The 16,831-nt window shown below is 46.2% G+C and overlaps 1 protein-coding gene across 5 annotated transcripts; it reads right to left on the reverse strand.

Moving 5' to 3' along the window:
- Positions 1-670: 670 nt before the first annotated feature.
- Positions 671-16,707, reverse strand: CCDC62 (coiled-coil domain containing 62). Of its 5 annotated transcripts, none has more exons than XM_062010173.1 (14): positions 16,631-16,707; positions 16,223-16,382; positions 15,798-15,990; positions 15,151-15,281; positions 14,248-14,349; positions 13,747-13,918; positions 13,560-13,661; positions 12,363-12,451; positions 11,361-11,461; positions 5,678-5,855; positions 4,926-5,072; positions 4,467-4,520; positions 3,275-3,362; positions 671-1,285 (listed from the first exon to the last, which is right to left on the reverse strand). In XM_062010173.1, exons 2-13 carry the CDS (start codon positions 16,256-16,258, stop codon positions 3,276-3,278), a joined length of 1,392 nt encoding a protein of 463 aa, XP_061866157.1. In that variant the 5' UTR covers positions 16,259-16,382; positions 16,631-16,707; the 3' UTR covers positions 671-1,285; position 3,275. The 5 variants fall into 5 exon arrangements, with proteins under 5 accessions (XP_061866157.1, XP_061866156.1, XP_061866159.1 ...); XM_062010172.1 differs by having other exon boundaries at positions 15,115-15,281; XM_062010175.1 differs by lacking the exon at positions 4,926-5,072 and having other exon boundaries at positions 15,115-15,281.
- Positions 16,708-16,831: the final 124 nt, after the last annotated feature.

The following is a 16,831-nucleotide window of genomic DNA, read 5'->3' on the forward strand; positions in this document are numbered from 1 at the left end:
TGAAATTCACAAGAGGGTTCAGTGTGTTCACTCACTGAAACATTGAAACACTCCTGTTGGGAAGTTGCACCAGTCTCTCTTTAATAGTTTCTGGGCAGCTTCAGGGCATCGTGGTGTTGCTGTTTGTGGCTTTGGGAGGGGGATTTTTGTCATACCCACAGCAGCAGACTTTGAGGATGGAGCCTGGAAAGTTTCTCAAGTCAAATACACTTTAAAGGCTTGTGGAGACTTGAAACAACAGGAGAGAAGTTGAGATTCCCACTGTGGGTGACGCTGGGGACAGGGGAAGAATTTGGTGGACAGCAGCTATGAGCAGAATTCATCAACTAATTTTGAGGCCATTGGTCATTCTGGTCATTAAAGAGAGAGTGGGAAATTATATGAAAGGGTTAACAAGGGGAAATGGTGGTGGAAGGGCTGTTTTTCACTGCAGTTCATTTGTGGCAGGGAATAGAGCCAGAGACTCCCACCTCTTTGCTGCTCCCACGCAGGAAAAACGCTGGTGTCCCAAAGCCCTGACAGACTGAGCAGCCCACACAGGGCTCCAGCAGCTGCTGTGTCCCAGAGAACCACCACAAACTCCTTCCTGAATGTGTCAGAACAGGCAAGACAGACACAGCAGAGTTACCACCTTTATTTGATCTTTTAGTTAAGAAATCTAAACTGTGATAACAGGACAAAGACAAAACCGGTTTCAATGTTAAAAAGTGTCACCTGGTGCTTGGCTGCTGCTGGTCTGCACATACCTGACCTTGAAGAGCAAGCTCCTGCCTGGGGAAGCCCTTCTTCACCCATCTGGTGAGTGTCAGCTCTCCCATTTCAAGAGGCAGTTCCTGGTTGCAACGCTAATTGGGAACTTCCTACAAACATCATTCAATTCTCTCCGTGGCAAGAAGTCCAGGACAAAAACAATCAACTAACAATAACAAAAAAGGGAATGCTGGGCTGTGTCATGCTCTATAAATATTTCTGAGCCACCATCCACCCAAAAACACACAGGAGAAAGAAAAACAGTTCCCCTGTTGTAAGAATCACACACAAGCTGCTTCACAAACAAGCTGGTGTTCGACCTGAGCTCTGAGTTACAAAAATAGCTTTGTTACTCTTGGCATAATTGGATGGTTTGTTTCAATAGAAAATAGAAGCCCCATCTTTTTTTGCCACTTGTGAGTCTTTCAAGCACCCAGAGAACCGTGGAAAACATGAGGTAATTTTCCATTGGAGCTGCTGGGTTGATGACCTCCTGCTCTCAAGATCCACTCTGTGCTGGGAACCTCTTCCTCCACTGCAGAAAGGTAAAGATTTGTGTTAAAAGACAGGAAAATCTCCTCTAAAGCACATGGAGCAATCACACACAGGTCAACTGACTATGTACCTTTTCACACTGCAAACACAATAAAAGCATTAGCATAAAAACATGAGGAGGAGAAAGGTAAAGAAAGCACTTGCCAGAAAGACAAGAGCCCCAGGGACACCAGGGAGGGGTGTCACAGAAAACCCTTCCAGTGTGTTCTTTTGCAGAAAGGAGGGATCTTTGTGCCCTTGGTCAGCCACTGAGTGATTTATGTGCAGTGGCACGTGCTGCTGTGTCCAAAACTGAAGATATCCTTCTACTCATGGCTTTCCTCCTTTGCTCTTCCAGCCTCCCTCACCCCACCCCTCTCTAAAGGGAAATGCATAACCCACCATCAGCTAGTTAGTGCTGGGATATGAACCAAATGTTTAGCACTGCACCTGCCCACTTCAAAGCAATTAAAAGAAACCCCAGTCCAGCCCAATCACTCCTCTACACAAAACTGCACCAACATTAGTTACTTCTGGACCTGCCATCAACTCTGCAAAAGCTGCTTTGGATTTACCTGATCCCAGTGATTTGGTGCCTTTTAATAAAGGAAGAAAATACAAATTACACAGCAGCCAGTGACTTGCAGAGTCACTAGTCATGGGTGTGCAGTGAATTGTGGGGCTGTTTGTCCCATCAGTTCTTCCTCACTTGAAGCACAGGAGATTATTTCTGTGGGCTGTCTGGCTGCTTACAGCTCTGCTGGCTCAGCACGCTGCTCAGCACTTTGGGGGATTTGCTCCTGAAAGGTTTTAACCTCAGTCGTTTCAGGATGCAAGTCACAGTGCTGACTCTGATCTATAAAACTCCCAGCTCCTTCTACCTTAGGGGTCTATTTGGGAAAAGGAGAGCTGAGTCCATGGGAGCAGTGCAGCTGCTCAGCACCCTTCTCCCAGGAGAGCCCTGTTAGCCAGCAGTGAGCAGACACAACTCATTTTGAAAGAAGACTTAGTGTCTCCAGACTTAATGCAGAAAGACAGAAGGGTGTCACAAACCAACATCACTCCCCAGGGGCACAGAGGGTTTGGCTCCACAGGGGAGAAGCAGTTCAGGGACTGCAGTTTGAATGTACCAAGAGAGAAGAGCCGAGCACCAGCTCCTCGTTGGATCCCAGTCGATCGGTGTCAGAAATCCAGGACCACACAGCTTCACGTGCCAGCTTGCTGTGTGATAACTTCCCTTTGCAGACATGTGTCAGCTTGGGTTGTGTCAGCACTGCAAGGTTTCTTTTCTGGTCAGTTTTTCCCCTCATTGTTGCCAGTTTGTTCTTGGTTTGTGTGGTGTTGGGTGTTTTACCCATATTTGGTTACTCTTTTGTCCTAAGACCCAGACAACAGGGTGCCTGTGGCAAGCATCCACTTCACCTCAGCAGAATAAATAACCAGAGAGGGAGAAATTTCCTGATTCAAAAAGTAAAAACAACCTGCCATTGGGCAAGGCTGCTTTTTGTATCCTGTGACAGCTCTATTCAAGACATTCTACTTTTGGAGCTCTGAGCACAGCAACAATATGCTAAAACAGCCTTTGGCCGTGGCACTGAAACACACTTCCCTATCTCTTACTCAACAATGTTCATATCCTTGATCCTGTTATCTGTAACACACAGAAGGATTTAACTACAATAAGTGGTGTGCAGGTACTCAGGAACAAAGCTGTGAGATCTGACTGCCCAGAGGAATGAGGAACAGTCTTGAGAAAAGTTTAATGACTTGACTAAAGAACCTACTCGCTGCCTTAACATCTGTTTGCTGTTACAGTAATCACAAGAGTTTTACTGGACATGCATTCTGAGCAGTGCACTTGGAATCCTGTGCCAGAGTAAGAAATTCATAGGCCTGCATTAATATTGCAGATGCATTTGTAAGGAAGGAAACAAAAAAGAAAACCAACAACAACCAAAAAACCCCAAGTTGAAAAGACATTAATACTCACATCACAGAGAAAAGGAAGGAAGCTTAGCACCTCTCCCTTCTGCAGCAGGTAACTGTGTTCTGTGGAGAGCTTCTGCAAGTTCTGCTGTCTGCATTGTAATGCAAAAAGACTACGTGCAAATCAAAGAACTCAGATAATAAAGACAGAGCTGCCAGAATCCAAGTGGCCAGCAGCAAGGATACAGCTTTAGTTCCCTCTTCTCCTCCCTCCCTCCCCCAGGCATGTCACAGAATCCAACTGGTACAAAAACGGATTCATTTTGAAGGGCTACATTTGATACAGACTATGTTTTAAGTTTAAAATAGCCTCAGGTAAACCTTGTGTTCAGCACAGATCAGTTTGGCCTGCACAGATTAACTAAAACACGCTCGACGAGTTTTTGCCCAGAACCGCTCTGCAACGAGATCAAAGTTCCACAGATGTGGTTCAGAAGCTCCCCCCACACCAGTAAACACCAGCCTACTTTATTTTCTATCCACCAAAGCAAGCATTCTGAATGAGAAGCCAATTTCCAGGCTCAGAAATGCAGCAGGGGCGTTATAAAGCAGAGTCACGCTCGCTGCTGAAGGACGGGCCGTTGGGCCGAGCTGCAACGTGCCAAGCAGTAAGCAGGAGCCACAGCTGATGGGGCTGGGCAAGAGCCACAAGCAACCACTGTTTTGCAGAGAGCTTTTCAGGAATCCCTCCTACAAGACAGTCTTTGCAAAAGACTACACTGCTGCTGTCTTTCACACTGAATGAAATGCTGCAAATGAACTCCTGAACAAAATATCCTTTCAGGCTCCGCAGACGCTGGCACAAAACCCTTCTCTCTGTCAGTCCCAGCTATGGCTTTATGGTTCTGAATGTTATCAAAATTGCTTTGTCTGTTGCTTACAGGAACACTGTTCTGGTCAAATTCACCAGGGGATAAAAGGAGTGCAATATTTTTAGGGAGAGGTAATACCTTTCAGGAGAAAGTTGAGGTTTCAGCCTTCTCATTAGGAGTCTGCCTCAACTCTCCCTTTGTGATCCACATCAGCACAAGTTTACTCCTTTCTAGTGACAAGTACAATCCCCTTGTCAAGCAAGGAAGAAATTCTTGAGGATATTTATGAAAACAAACAAGTGTCCCTTTCTCCAGTTACTCCCATTGCCCACATACTTGACACAGAAACTCCTTATCAGCCTTCATGCTCATAAAAGCAATTACCCTGGCAGCTGTATCCAGGTTATTCTCTTGGACTATTGAGAACATTCTCTGACCCTGCAATGAAAGAACCAAAACTATTAGCCCACAAAAACTCTGAGGTTATTTAGGCTGAGAGCCTGGTTTCAATCCATATCCCAAACTATTCCATGTATCACCTATTTCTTGCACTGTCCTCCTCTCCATAAACACACCTAGTGTAACAAACCAGCCCTGACTATCAGTCAGACCCCTGTTTGCCTTCTCCTAGACCTCCCATAGCTTGCTCCAAAATGCCTCCTTCCTTCCATCTGTTCAGACACGTGCCAAATCCTGTCACGACCCTGAGGAGCCATAAAAGAACCCTCTAGATAGAAACTGAAGTCCTTGGTGCTAAGGCACCATTTAGCAAAGCCTGAAGAGCATGTGTAGAATGTCATAGCACAAGTCAAGCATGAGGGAAAGGATGTTCCTGGCACCTACATCAAGTCTTGGGAGAGCAACAGATAGAGTAGCAATGGTGCTGCTGGTTGGGCTCGTGTGGAGCAGGGTGCAGAGCTCCAGGTCAGCAGCTATCTGACGGGACTCGGCCAGTGCACGCTGCAGCTTACTTATGGGGGAGCTGGGGTCCTGGAGGAGACAGGAAAGTGAGTCAAGGTTACAAAATCAGCCTTTTTTTGCATGTGTCACAGGAGCAGAACACACCCAGAGCCTTTGCTTTCCTTTTGAAATGTCTCACTTCCAAACACCACAAGGTAACTCTGCTCCAGGCTGACTGAATGCTGGTGTTCCTCTTGGACAGAGGTCCCTCCTGTCAGCTTTTTAACAGGTCTTCACAGGCACATGCACACAACAGCAGTGCTTCAGTGATAAAGGGGAGAATGAACAAAGACATGAGAAAGAGGGAAAATGAGACAGAACAAGAGTGTCTAATAGCTTCTAATGACAGTGTCCCTACTCAGGTGCTCTCCTGGAATCACCAGTGAGCCAGCATCCATTCTCCTGAAGCCTTTCACTTAAAAAGCCTTTCCTCTTATTTAAACTCATTTATACTTCTGCTGTCCAAGACACATGTGGACAACAAGGAATTCTTTAGAAAAAGACATCTTTGCTGTAGGCCTGCTGTCTCACATCCCAGCCCCTGGTTCTCCCATGGCAGCAGACCTTTGCTTTCCTATCATCAGTCACAATTCCCCTTAAAATGAATCAAGTACAGTTTGCAATAAAATACTGACTTGGTCCAGGGCAGCACTGCAGCATCTACTCGTTGGCTCAGTCACTGAAAGGTTGTTGATCTCCAGAGGCAAGTCTTCACCAGAGAACCTCTCACATCTCTGAAGCCTGTCTCCTCCCTGGGTGGATGTCAAGCAGGAAGAATCCAAGTGAAAAGAATTCAGATCCACATTTTCTTCACTGTTAAAAGAAATGAAGGCATTGCCAGAAACAGCATCACCATCCTCCCTCAACTTTCAAAGCAAAACCAAGGGACAACATAAATAACTGGGCCCTGAGCCAAGGAAACCATCAAGCCTGTGAGATTACCCTGTCCCTCAGAGTGGTTCCCATGTCTAACAGCTTCCTTAGATGGGTTTCATCTTCTGAGGAGAACAGTTTGACATTCAACCAGTTTCAAGAACAGCTCCACTACCATCTGTCTGAGTGTTTAACCTTGCAAAGAGCACATGAAAGGCAACATCTAGCTCCTCCCAACACTCTGGTACTTTCTTCTCCCATACTCTATTCCCCTTTTTTTAAAGCAACCATTAGGCAAACTAATATTTGTAGGTGTGCTTTTCAAGGGAATGTCACAGTCTTTTAAAGCCATCATCTCACTGCAGAGATCACAGGAGAGCTTTCCCAAAGAGCCTTTCTTTTATTCAAACAGTGAAGTGCTGTTGGGGCAAACTGTGATTAAACCCAAAGCTCAGCTGCCTGATGAGCATTTCAGTGGGGAGCTGAGGCATTCCATCTCTTGGCAGACATCTTCCCCGAGCTTTTAAAGCAAAACAAGACAGGAATTTAGCACTGGCTACACCTGAGTGCAGTGAGGAATATCTGAAAAGCAATTTAAATGGCAGTTAAAGCAACAAATCACACTCTGCATATTATTAGTGTCCAAACACCGACTCACCAGCTCGCCCTAACACAAAATATCTTCAGTTCTTAAGATGCACATCAAATGACTGAAACTAGAAGTTAACCTCATCACAGCCTGCCCTAGAGAAGAACAGTTCTCAATCTCAATTCCTTAAAGCACAATTTTCACTCAGCTCCTGCACCAACTGCTCACAAGCTAAGACTAGAAATGATTAAAGCTGCAGCACGTTTGGAAGGAAACTGGTCAGCGACTCCAGCAGCACAGGAACCCTGCTCAGCCCTAACTCAGCCCTCTGGGCTCTGCTCAAAGCCACCTCCTGGTTTCTGCTGGTAGTTTCAAGCTCTGCACTGAATTTAATCCTCAGCTGTTACATTTCCACTTCCCATAGTTTTTTTTTAACAAGTAAATAAACCAGTAACCATCAACAACCCTCTCCCTAGTTCAGTAACCATCTCCCTAGAATGAAATACTCCTCACACTTCCCAACAGCCCAGAAGCACAGTGCCTGGGTTGGGTAAAGAATGCCAAGATCCATGTCTGGTACAGAAAATCTTATCCTCAAATTTGCACCATTTCATTAAATATTCTTTAGTGACTTCTGGTGGAACAAGCCATTCCACACCTGGCAAAGGCTGTTACAAAAAGGTTTACTGTTAAATAACATTCCCTCTAAGAAAAAGGCCCTGCTGAGAGGTGCCAGCCCAGAAGTGTCTGCTGTGTCTCATCTCACTTCTCAACACTGTGATACAATTGGCTTTCTTTAAAGAGCTCATGCCTGTGTGCTCCTGACAAGGAAAGGCTCTGGAGATGTGAGGGACTAAGCTGCAGCAGCCTAGAATGGGGGACGTGAGGAGATGCACTGAGTACAGCCAGTTGTGAAGAACACACAAGCTGAGAGGGAGAGGGGAAAAACAGGTTTGGTTTTGAGGCAAGCAGATGGCTCAAGGAACGGGCTCAGTCCTGCAGGAGCAGCCTGAACAAGCAACTGCTGACACTCCATCCTTAAAACTAGAATTGAGATAAAAACCCAAAGGCAGCAAATGCTGGTCCAGCCTAAGTGATGTCACTGAGAGCAGGCAGAAATGATTCCTGCACAACAGTATTTCACAATCCCTCTTGCAGTTGGATAAGGTATTTGACTGTGTTAACAACCTTCTTGTTGGCTGTTCCCAAATTCAAGAACTCACGTCAGAAATATTTGCTGGGCTGACAGGGAGGTGCCAGCACCCTTCCCTACACACACAATACATCAGCAGCACTGGAAAACTGGAGGATCCAGATTCAAGTCCCAGAAGGAATGCTGTGTTTGGTCTCTGCCATTAATGCCTTGAGAGAAGCCCAGGCTGAGGACTGCAGTCCCTCCTGCCTCCCTCACATTTATAGGGGAAGCAATTTATCAGACTTGGCAGAGGTTGGAGAGCAAACAGTCTGGGATTTGCACTGAGTCAATCCATCTTCAGTTAGCAGGACTCCTAGAACCAAATGCAGGCACCAAGAAAACTTGATAGCTCAGCAGCAAATCCCAAAGGGGCAGAGCAGCCCTCCCTTACTGGTGTTGCCTACACTGAACTTGTTCCTTCTGCCCTAAAATCCCCTTAAGGACAAGGCAAAAAGCGAAAGCAGGTGCCACGATTCAGCCTCAAAAGAGATTTGGAGGGATGGTAGTGTGCCATTTGTGCTGCTGGGCAAGTAGATAAGGAATGTCAGGGTAGGTGTATGGGGAGTGGAGTCTTTTTAATGATTTATGGACAGTGGAAACTAGAGAGAGTCCATCTGCACGCAGTGTGCAGCTCAGCTAAGCTGGGTGGGAATGTGCCAGGACAGCATTCTTTTTCAATGGCTGCCCATTCACCCTGTTTCTGAACAGGTCTGTCTCACTGCAGTAACCAATTCTATAGCATTTTCCTTTTAAAAGCCATGAAAGCATCCCTCCAGCAGATATTTCCATTCCACAACATTCATTTGTTTGGACACTGGGCAGACTCGCTGGCTGAGACTCTCAGCAGGTTTAAACAGCTGTTCATTCACTGTACTTGTCACACAACCAGCTGCAAAGCTGCTGCTCCTTCTCTTCTGTGTCTAAAAGGCAGCTATGAAACCTCCATAAAACTTCATAAATCGTTCTAAAATAGACTTGGCAAGTCAGTCAATTTTTGGAAAGGAAACAGAGGAACCAACACAAGAAATGCACAGCAAGTCACAGCTCTGAATGCCCTTGCTTGTGCAGGCATAAAACCACAGCCACAAGCAGCATTTCTATCTCAGATACCTTCCATACCACTGAGACACCTGAGTATTTTTCCAACATTTCTCAGCATCAGGAACTCCACTCTGCTTACCCCAACCAAAAAATCCTCCCCCAAACACAGACACAGGGATAGAGTCCCACAAACATAGACTCACTGGAGAGTGGACTGATTGGTGTCCTTTAGATCTTGCCATCTCATTTTCTTGCCCTGAGTGAGGAAAGCAGCCTGTGAGGGAGAGCTGTGCCCTACATTCTTGCCCAGTCACTGTGTGATTTCTCAACAGAAACAACAAGGCCACTAAAGCATCCCACAAGATGTAGGTTTGTTTCTCGGCTTACAGGAACATCACTGTAGATGTAAGCCTGGCTCTGCTCAGAACAGACTTTACCCACCAGATTTACAAACCACATGTGGGATTTCAAAAGAGAAATGAGAAGACTTTTCAAAGGTGCATTTTTCTCAATGAGTTTATTTGGCAGCTGTGTGGTGCTGCAGCTTCTCCTACCCACACAGCTCTTGGGGATGAGAGATGAGAGAAAATAAATGCATGAAAATAGCATCATGATACCTTAGAGCTCTTTAACTGATTTTAAATGTGCTACTTTTCAAGTTGGGAGACTAATTTTAAGAGAGTAGTTACTTTCAACATCACTTGAGACAACACAAATTATTGAGAGCTTGTACACTCAAGTTTCTGCAGAACTCCAGCTTGTACCTATCTATTTCTTAAATGTAACAAGCACATAACCTTCCTGAGCTGGCACATTTCATCTCTTGTGCAGTCTTGAGACAGCTGCAATCTTTTGCATGCCACATACTTCCATCTCCTTTTATGGGTCTGAAAACCATCCCAGGCACGGTGCTGGCTTCCACCATGCATCTTTGGTTTATGATGGAGTTATTGCTACAGGAATCACATTCAGAGTTGTGAACTGCAGCAGGAGATTCTCTGCTATTTTGGCCAGAGTTCCAGTTGTGTCTTCCCAGGTTTTATCTTCATCACCAGTTTGGTCAGATGTGACCGTGTGCTGGACCAAGGCACTTTGCAAATCGACACAAGAAGTGACACGAAGCCAATGCTCACATTCAGCTACAGATGACTCAACGCTTTCCACTCCATTCTCAGAGAGTTCCCTGTTACCCAATGGCCTTGTGTTTGCTTCACAAAATACCTGTGTGCCTGGCTCATCAGAGCTTGATGCAACATCCTGCTTTTCTTCTTCTTCCATAAGGACCGCCGAGACTTTCACAACTTCTGACGCTGGTCTGGGTATGCTGAGCTCATTTCCTCCCAGTCTGATGCAGTCACTAACAGTCTGTTATCTACTCCTTACATCTCAGAGGTGGTTTTTACCCTATTTTTTAGAACATGTGCAATTTCACACTCAGTGAGTGCCCTCAGTCCTCACCATGTGTGTCTTGCTGTTACTCTCAGGGGTAGGCAGTGCCACACCTGTGCCACAATGGCATGATAAAGCAAGCAGTCAGGAATGCTGCATTTAAAGAGCATACAGAACTGTACTCAAGGTTAAAGCTCTACAGGAACCAGGGGCTGTAGCCATGGCTCTGCAGTAGTTCATATACAACAAGCAGCTAGATCCTGCCAAAACCCAACAGATGCCTGCCCAGATTTGGCTGTTACTTTCCAACATCAGTCTGAGAGTTCCCTCATGTTTTACACAGTGTGGTGATTCTGCCTGAACCTCCAGGCTGGGCAGCAATCTCCTAATCTGAAGGCAACATTAACTTTAAAACAAAAGTAGCAGTGAGGCAGATTGACAGCCCTAGCACCAGACTATTGCATTTCTGAAAAACATCATGAACTCTCCAGCCTGGATACACTGCTTTATTCTGTGACTGATACTCATGGTGTCTCCTGACCAAGTAACTGGCCCTGGTGAGGCCACACCTCAAATACCACGTTCAGTGTTGAGCCCCTCACTACAAGGAAGACACTGAGGGGCTGGAGTGTGCCCAGGAATGGTCACTGGAGCTCAGGAAGCGGTTGGAGCACAAGTCTGATGGGGAGAGGCTGAGGGAGCTGGAGGTGTTTAATCTGGAGAAGAGGATGCTGAAGGGAGACACAATCACTCTGTGCAACTCCCTGACAGGAGGCTGCAGTGAGGTGGTGGTCAGTCTTCTCAACCCAGTAATGAATGATAAGACAAGAGGAAACGGCCTCAAGTTGCCCCAGGGGAGGTTGAGGTTGGAGCTGAGGCAGAACCATTTCCCTGAGAGGGGTGTCAGCCCCTGTGCCAGGCTGCCCAGGGAGCTGGGGGAGTGCCCAGCCCTGGAGGGATACCAAAGCCCTGGAGCTGAGGTGCTGAGGGCTGTGGCTCAGTGCTGGGCTGGGCAGGGTGAGGGCAGGGCTGGGACTGCAGCAGCTTCAAGGGCTTTTCCAACCAATTTTCTGATTCCATGAAAGAAAAGGTATCTGACAACTTCACTGGGTATTTGTAGTCAATCCAGCAAAGCCACCTTGACACAGAACATATCTCTTTCAGGATGTTGTGGCTAAACACTGATGTCTCTCTCTGAGAATAAACTACTAAAAAAAGATGATTGCTTTACCTCCTTTCATGTGCTGCCTTCTCATGCTTTTGCCTTAATTCCTGAGAGCTCTCCCAATTGATATGAAGAAACTGCAAGTCATGCTGCTGTTTTACATAGATCTGTTTAAAGATAGTAACGTGCATTAGTGAAAGAGTGCAGGACATTGACATTAGGTACTACCACGTTGCTTGTCTTCCAAAAATACTCTTCAAACCTTTTAATAAGCCAATACCTGTAGTCAAATATTGGCAAGGCCTTCCAAATCTAAAGGGGTCACGTCTGCATGTATTTAGGAAAGTGATATTTTACAGCAATAAGCAGTATTTCTATAAGGCAAAGGCAGTGGTGTTCAACAATGAACCACAAGGAACCAGAAACATAACAACATTGCTGTTATCTGGCATTTAATAGATGTTGTTATGATGTTTTTCAAAGTGATGCAGAATTACAGGACACAGAATGATGATCATGGTATTTGGCTTTCACTGCAGGGGATTTTTTGTGAAGCTAATGTAGAAGATAACACACCAATTATTTGCAAGAAAAAAGCAATTAGAGCATACCTTGAGAACCCCAAATGAGCACAAGTGAAAACACTGGGCTTAGGTCTCTCTTGAAAAACAGAACTGTGTACACTGTGCTCCTCTGGGCTGTGTGTGTTCCCCTTGGGCATGTGTGTGAGGCAGCCCACCCTGCTCCCATAGCTCTTCAGTCACATCCAGAGGCACTGAGGAGCTGTTATCTCAACAGGGTGCCCCACTTCACTGCTATGGGGGTGGCATTTGCTCATTGTAGGCTCAATACAGTTATGCAAACAAGGTTAAAAGCACATGTAAATCCAAGGGTTTGTACCGTGGGGCTTTCATAGAGATTCCAGCAAGGCAGAAACAGGAAGCTTGATGGGTTTTTTTCTTAATTAAGAATAGCTAGGTCTAACTTTTTGATACTGTTCCATGCGGGTCTGAATGCTGCTGAAGATGCCTTTCTAACCTCAGAGGAGAAACACAACCAGGGTTGTACCTGTCGCAACCTGGACAGCTCCGCGTCAGCCCGCTCTTGTTTGGACTTGGCAATCTGAAGGAGCTGATCCTTTCTCTTGGCTTTCTCAACTGTTTCAAAACATGGACAAATTGAGTTTAATTACTTCAAGGGATTAGACACAAGTGAGTCCAATGTCTGTAGCAGTACAAACAGGTACCCAACCAAAAGAAAAGCACTTTCTTAAGATCAGGGGCTTGTTTCCCCTCAGAATAAAAAGCACAAAAACTGTAGGACAACTAAACAGATCAGGTTTTTCCCTTGGACTTTTCACCAGCACCTGGCTTTATTTTACTAGCAGCACTGTTCTACTTCAGTGGCTGATTTATCTTACTTTTTCACAGTACCATTCTCCCATGGAAAGGAAATTCAGTGGCTAGTTCTAAGTCATATCTCGTACAGGGAAGCATACAATAATCCTATTATTATTTGGTTTATAATAATAGCAAAGGTTATGGCAGATAAGAAGTGATAGGCAAGTAAATCATCTCACAGCAAAGGACACCTTTGATCATCTCCTCTTTCAAGGTATATATGGCTTGTCTAGAAAAACACTGTAGCAGCCACGAGGCTGCCTTTCTTACCCACTGCAGCACAGTTCCTCTCTACTCAAAACCAAGGTGAAGCTGTCAACAGATAGCAAGCTGCAGTTTACCAAGCCCTGCATATTAAACCAGTTTAAATCAAACCCATCAGTTAAAGAAAAACAAGAGAAAAGGTGAATTTGTAAACACACTTCTTCCAGACACTGGACAGAGTGAGTGAGCTGGTAGTTTCATAGGGCCTAAGCTTTAGGATTTGCGTGCGGCTTCTTTTCAGTAGGTCACCATTTTCCAGGCAATGTCAGAAGGGAAAATGCCATCTCCACTTATTGTGTGAATACCACAGGTGACATGAAAGTCTCAAGAAGTTTCAAGAGAGATTCCTCTCAGCCATTCACTCCTCCATGGACAATCAGACCGATGAACTTTGTGCCTTTTACAGGACGTTATAAACAGCTCTGCCAGAAGCCTTAGATCCTGCTCTCAGGGGATGACACACAAAGGCATGTACCTTTATGAAACTGCAAGAAAGCTAGATAAGAAGCTGCTTTCTTCACAGATATTAGTGAACTGCTGTTGGCTGGACTCTCTGAGCTGTTGAAAGGTAAGACATGAAAACCTCTCTGCCTGCACTTACCAGCAAGTGCGAGGTCATTCCTCAAGCTGCCGTTTTCTTGTTTGAGGTGAGTGATTTCTGCCTGCTGCTTATTATTTTCCTTCTCCTTTTCACACAGGTCATCTTTAAAACAAAATGTAGTATTTCCCAGAATGAAAAGTAATCATGCTGGTCTGCACTGAATTAGGGGTCCAAGATAAACATTTACCTTTCAGCTTATTTGTTTCAAGTATCAGTTCTCCCAGCCTCAGTTTGAGTTGTTGCTTTTCTTTGTTGAGACTGAATTCTTCCAGCTTTGCTTCACACAGTGCACTTCCCAGCATTCTGAACTGAGATGTAAACTCAGTAATGTGCTCAGTTGTTTCAAGTATAACCTCATCCTGAAATATGAAACAGAATGCATTCTTATTATCTCCATGTATGGATTTGGACAAAATACCATCTTGACACTCGTCTCTTCCTGCTGCTTCACAGATTTTCTTCTGAGCTCAAGAGAAAAAACAAACCACCAAAAAAATCAAAGCCAGGAAACAAGCTTGTTTATGGAAATCAACCAGTTTATTGTTTGTGGTCCACTTTTCCCTTCTCCAGCAAGCCTCAGAATTAAACAGCAGTGAGATCAGCAGAGGCTAAAGCACTGCGGCCCAGCCACCAGGAACTGTGCTGCAGTGTGACCACATTCAGTGCCTGAGGAGACGACAGATGTTACCTTCAGCTTAAGCATAGTAAGAAGCTCCTGTTCCCTCGCTTGCAGCTGGCCTGTTTTAGCAGACAGTTCCAAAACTGAGCAGTGGAGACTTTGATTTTTCTCCTAATGGAGAGAAAAGCATCGTTACTACTGCTTTAGTGATTCAAAGTCGCTGTTTTTCCAGTAAACATGGGCAGAGTTTTATTTCAACATGAAGAATGGCAATGTGGGATTCTGAACTAGCTGGGAGGATCTGCAGAAAAGAGGACTGGAGGAAAAACTGTTCCTCAGTTCATTACCACCACCAAACCTGCCTGCAATCGAGGGGCTTAATATCCTGCAGGTCTTAAGTCAAGCCGATCAGACAGATGAAAGTGCACAAAACTGCTTGACTGCATTGCATGCAGGGGAATAATGATCCCAAGACACACATCATTGACAAATCACTTGGAAGAAATCATCTGGAACCCTTGAACACCAATTCTTTTCATATCCTTAAACTGGTTTCATAAGGTTACAGCTCATCACAGTAATCAAAAGCTGAAAATAACATCTTCTGGTGCTTCCTAGCCAAGTCCCTGTGCTGTTCTAAGGGCCAAAGCTGCTTCTGCAACCACAGTGCCTCACACTTTGGGAGGCAAGTTTGTTGTGAGTAGTGTTTCCCACACCTAAGCAAATAAACAGCAAACTCCAAATCCCAGCTTAGGAAAGGGTTTTTTTGCCTTTTTTTCTTTCCCAACAAATCAACCTCAACACTACTGTACTAAAACACAAATGCAGCCCAGGAGGCTGAATGTGAAATACCTGTTCACTAGTGAAACTCACAAATGCCACTGGCAACTGTGTATGTGCAGGGACTGCAAAATCAGACCATTACTCAACTCCTACCTCCAGAGCCTGACAGTGAACAGTTGCATCTCTTACTTTTTGAGACAGCTCTTCAGACTTCTGTTGTGCATTTTCAAGTGTTACCTTACTGTCATTCTGCTGAGATTCTAAGAACTTTAACCTTTTGGTCAGCAATTGTATAGTTTCATTTCTTTTCTTCAGCTCACCTAAAAGGAATGTGTGAGAAAACAGCTCAGAGACCATCATGCAGTGTTTTAAACTCATGTGATTCAGAAATGGATGCCCACATTGCATGCTCTGAAGCAGGATTCCCCTACCACCCAGGTCAGACGGAACACAGACTCTACGGTGACCTCTGGACTACGGCTGCTGAGTAAGACTGTTGAGAGCTGCCAGGTGGGTGATGTCAGAGCTGTGCAGCAGAACCTGAGGACACAGGCCTCTGCAGTACATCAGCATGTTTGTGAATTGTTCTCTTCCCTCAGAGAAGCAATCTACATATCCCTACAAGAAAGAGCTACCATTTGATTATCGTACCCCCCTCAAGATAACATCACTTCAGTACCAAGGTGGAAGTTTTGATCTGAGGAAGGAGATAACCAAATTTAAGGCTGAAGGGTAGGAAATGGTTCCCTATATGAGACAAATTTTTACTGAGAGGTTAAAGCAGCTGAATGTACTTAAAAGACCAAGGTTTTATTCTTTATACACATACTGCTTACTGTGTAAGAAGTTGCAACGCTCTGCTAAAGTCAGTGTCTTTTGACGATCATCCTGCCAGGCCAGAAGCTGCCTCTGATGCACTGCAACCATGTCACTGAGTTCCTCATCACGATCTTTCAGTTCTGCAATCAAAAGCTGGAGCTCTTGCCGCTGTTTCTGAACGGTGCTGTTCTCAAGGGCTGGGCTTGGTCTCTGTAACAAGTGATACACGGAGCACACTTCAGCTTTATAAAGAAGTGACAAATCCTCTGCTAACAGACTCGAGGCGTGTTCGTAGCATTTCATCTGAAATGCAGAGACCATTCTCAAGTTCCCTGTGCCTGTGGTACCACCTGCAGTCCCTGACTGAAACCGTTAGTGGCACAGTGAGTGCTTTCATGCTAAAAATAGCGCTGTGATTGTTACCCGCACTTTCATTTTTTACCTGGGGTGAAGCAGAACGTGTCACCGATGAATTCATAGGGGCCTGGGGACCAGAGCGCTGCCAGGGCTGAGCGGACGCTGCTATGGCAGCTCGGCACGGAGCCTGCCCTCTGTTGAAGCACCACACGGTGACCCGCCGAGCCCGCTGCTGACCTGGCACCCTGCAGGAACGACAAACGCGGAGCCGCTGGAACAGAGCGCGGCGGGGGCGCGGCCCCGCGGCCTCCCCCGGGCGCCGAAGCCTGACGAGGGAAGGCCCTGAGGTGCCACAGCCCGGGCGGGCGCTCAGGGGCTGGCCCGCAGCTCCCCCCTGCCCTCCCGCACGGCGGGGCCGCCCCCTCCCGGCCTCCCCGCTCCGTCCAGCCCCCCGGCCCCCGCCCCGAACCCCGCGACCCCCGGCCGAACCCACCGTTGGCGCGGCCCTGTCGCCACGGCGGCGCCCCGCCCCCGCCCCCGCCCGGGTCAGGCCCGAGCCGCGCCCCTCGCAGCGCCGGGAAGCGGGTTCGAGCCCCGCGCCCGCCTGAGGCCGCGCTCCCGGCGAGGCGCCACCTGCAGAAAGTGGAGTGAATTATATCGTTACAAACAGGAGACAAGCGAAAACCCGCCTGGA

This window comes from Colius striatus, chromosome 17 (assembly GCF_028858725.1).
Source record: "Colius striatus isolate bColStr4 chromosome 17, bColStr4.1.hap1, whole genome shotgun sequence".
NCBI lineage: Eukaryota > Metazoa > Chordata > Aves > Coliiformes > Coliidae > Colius > Colius striatus.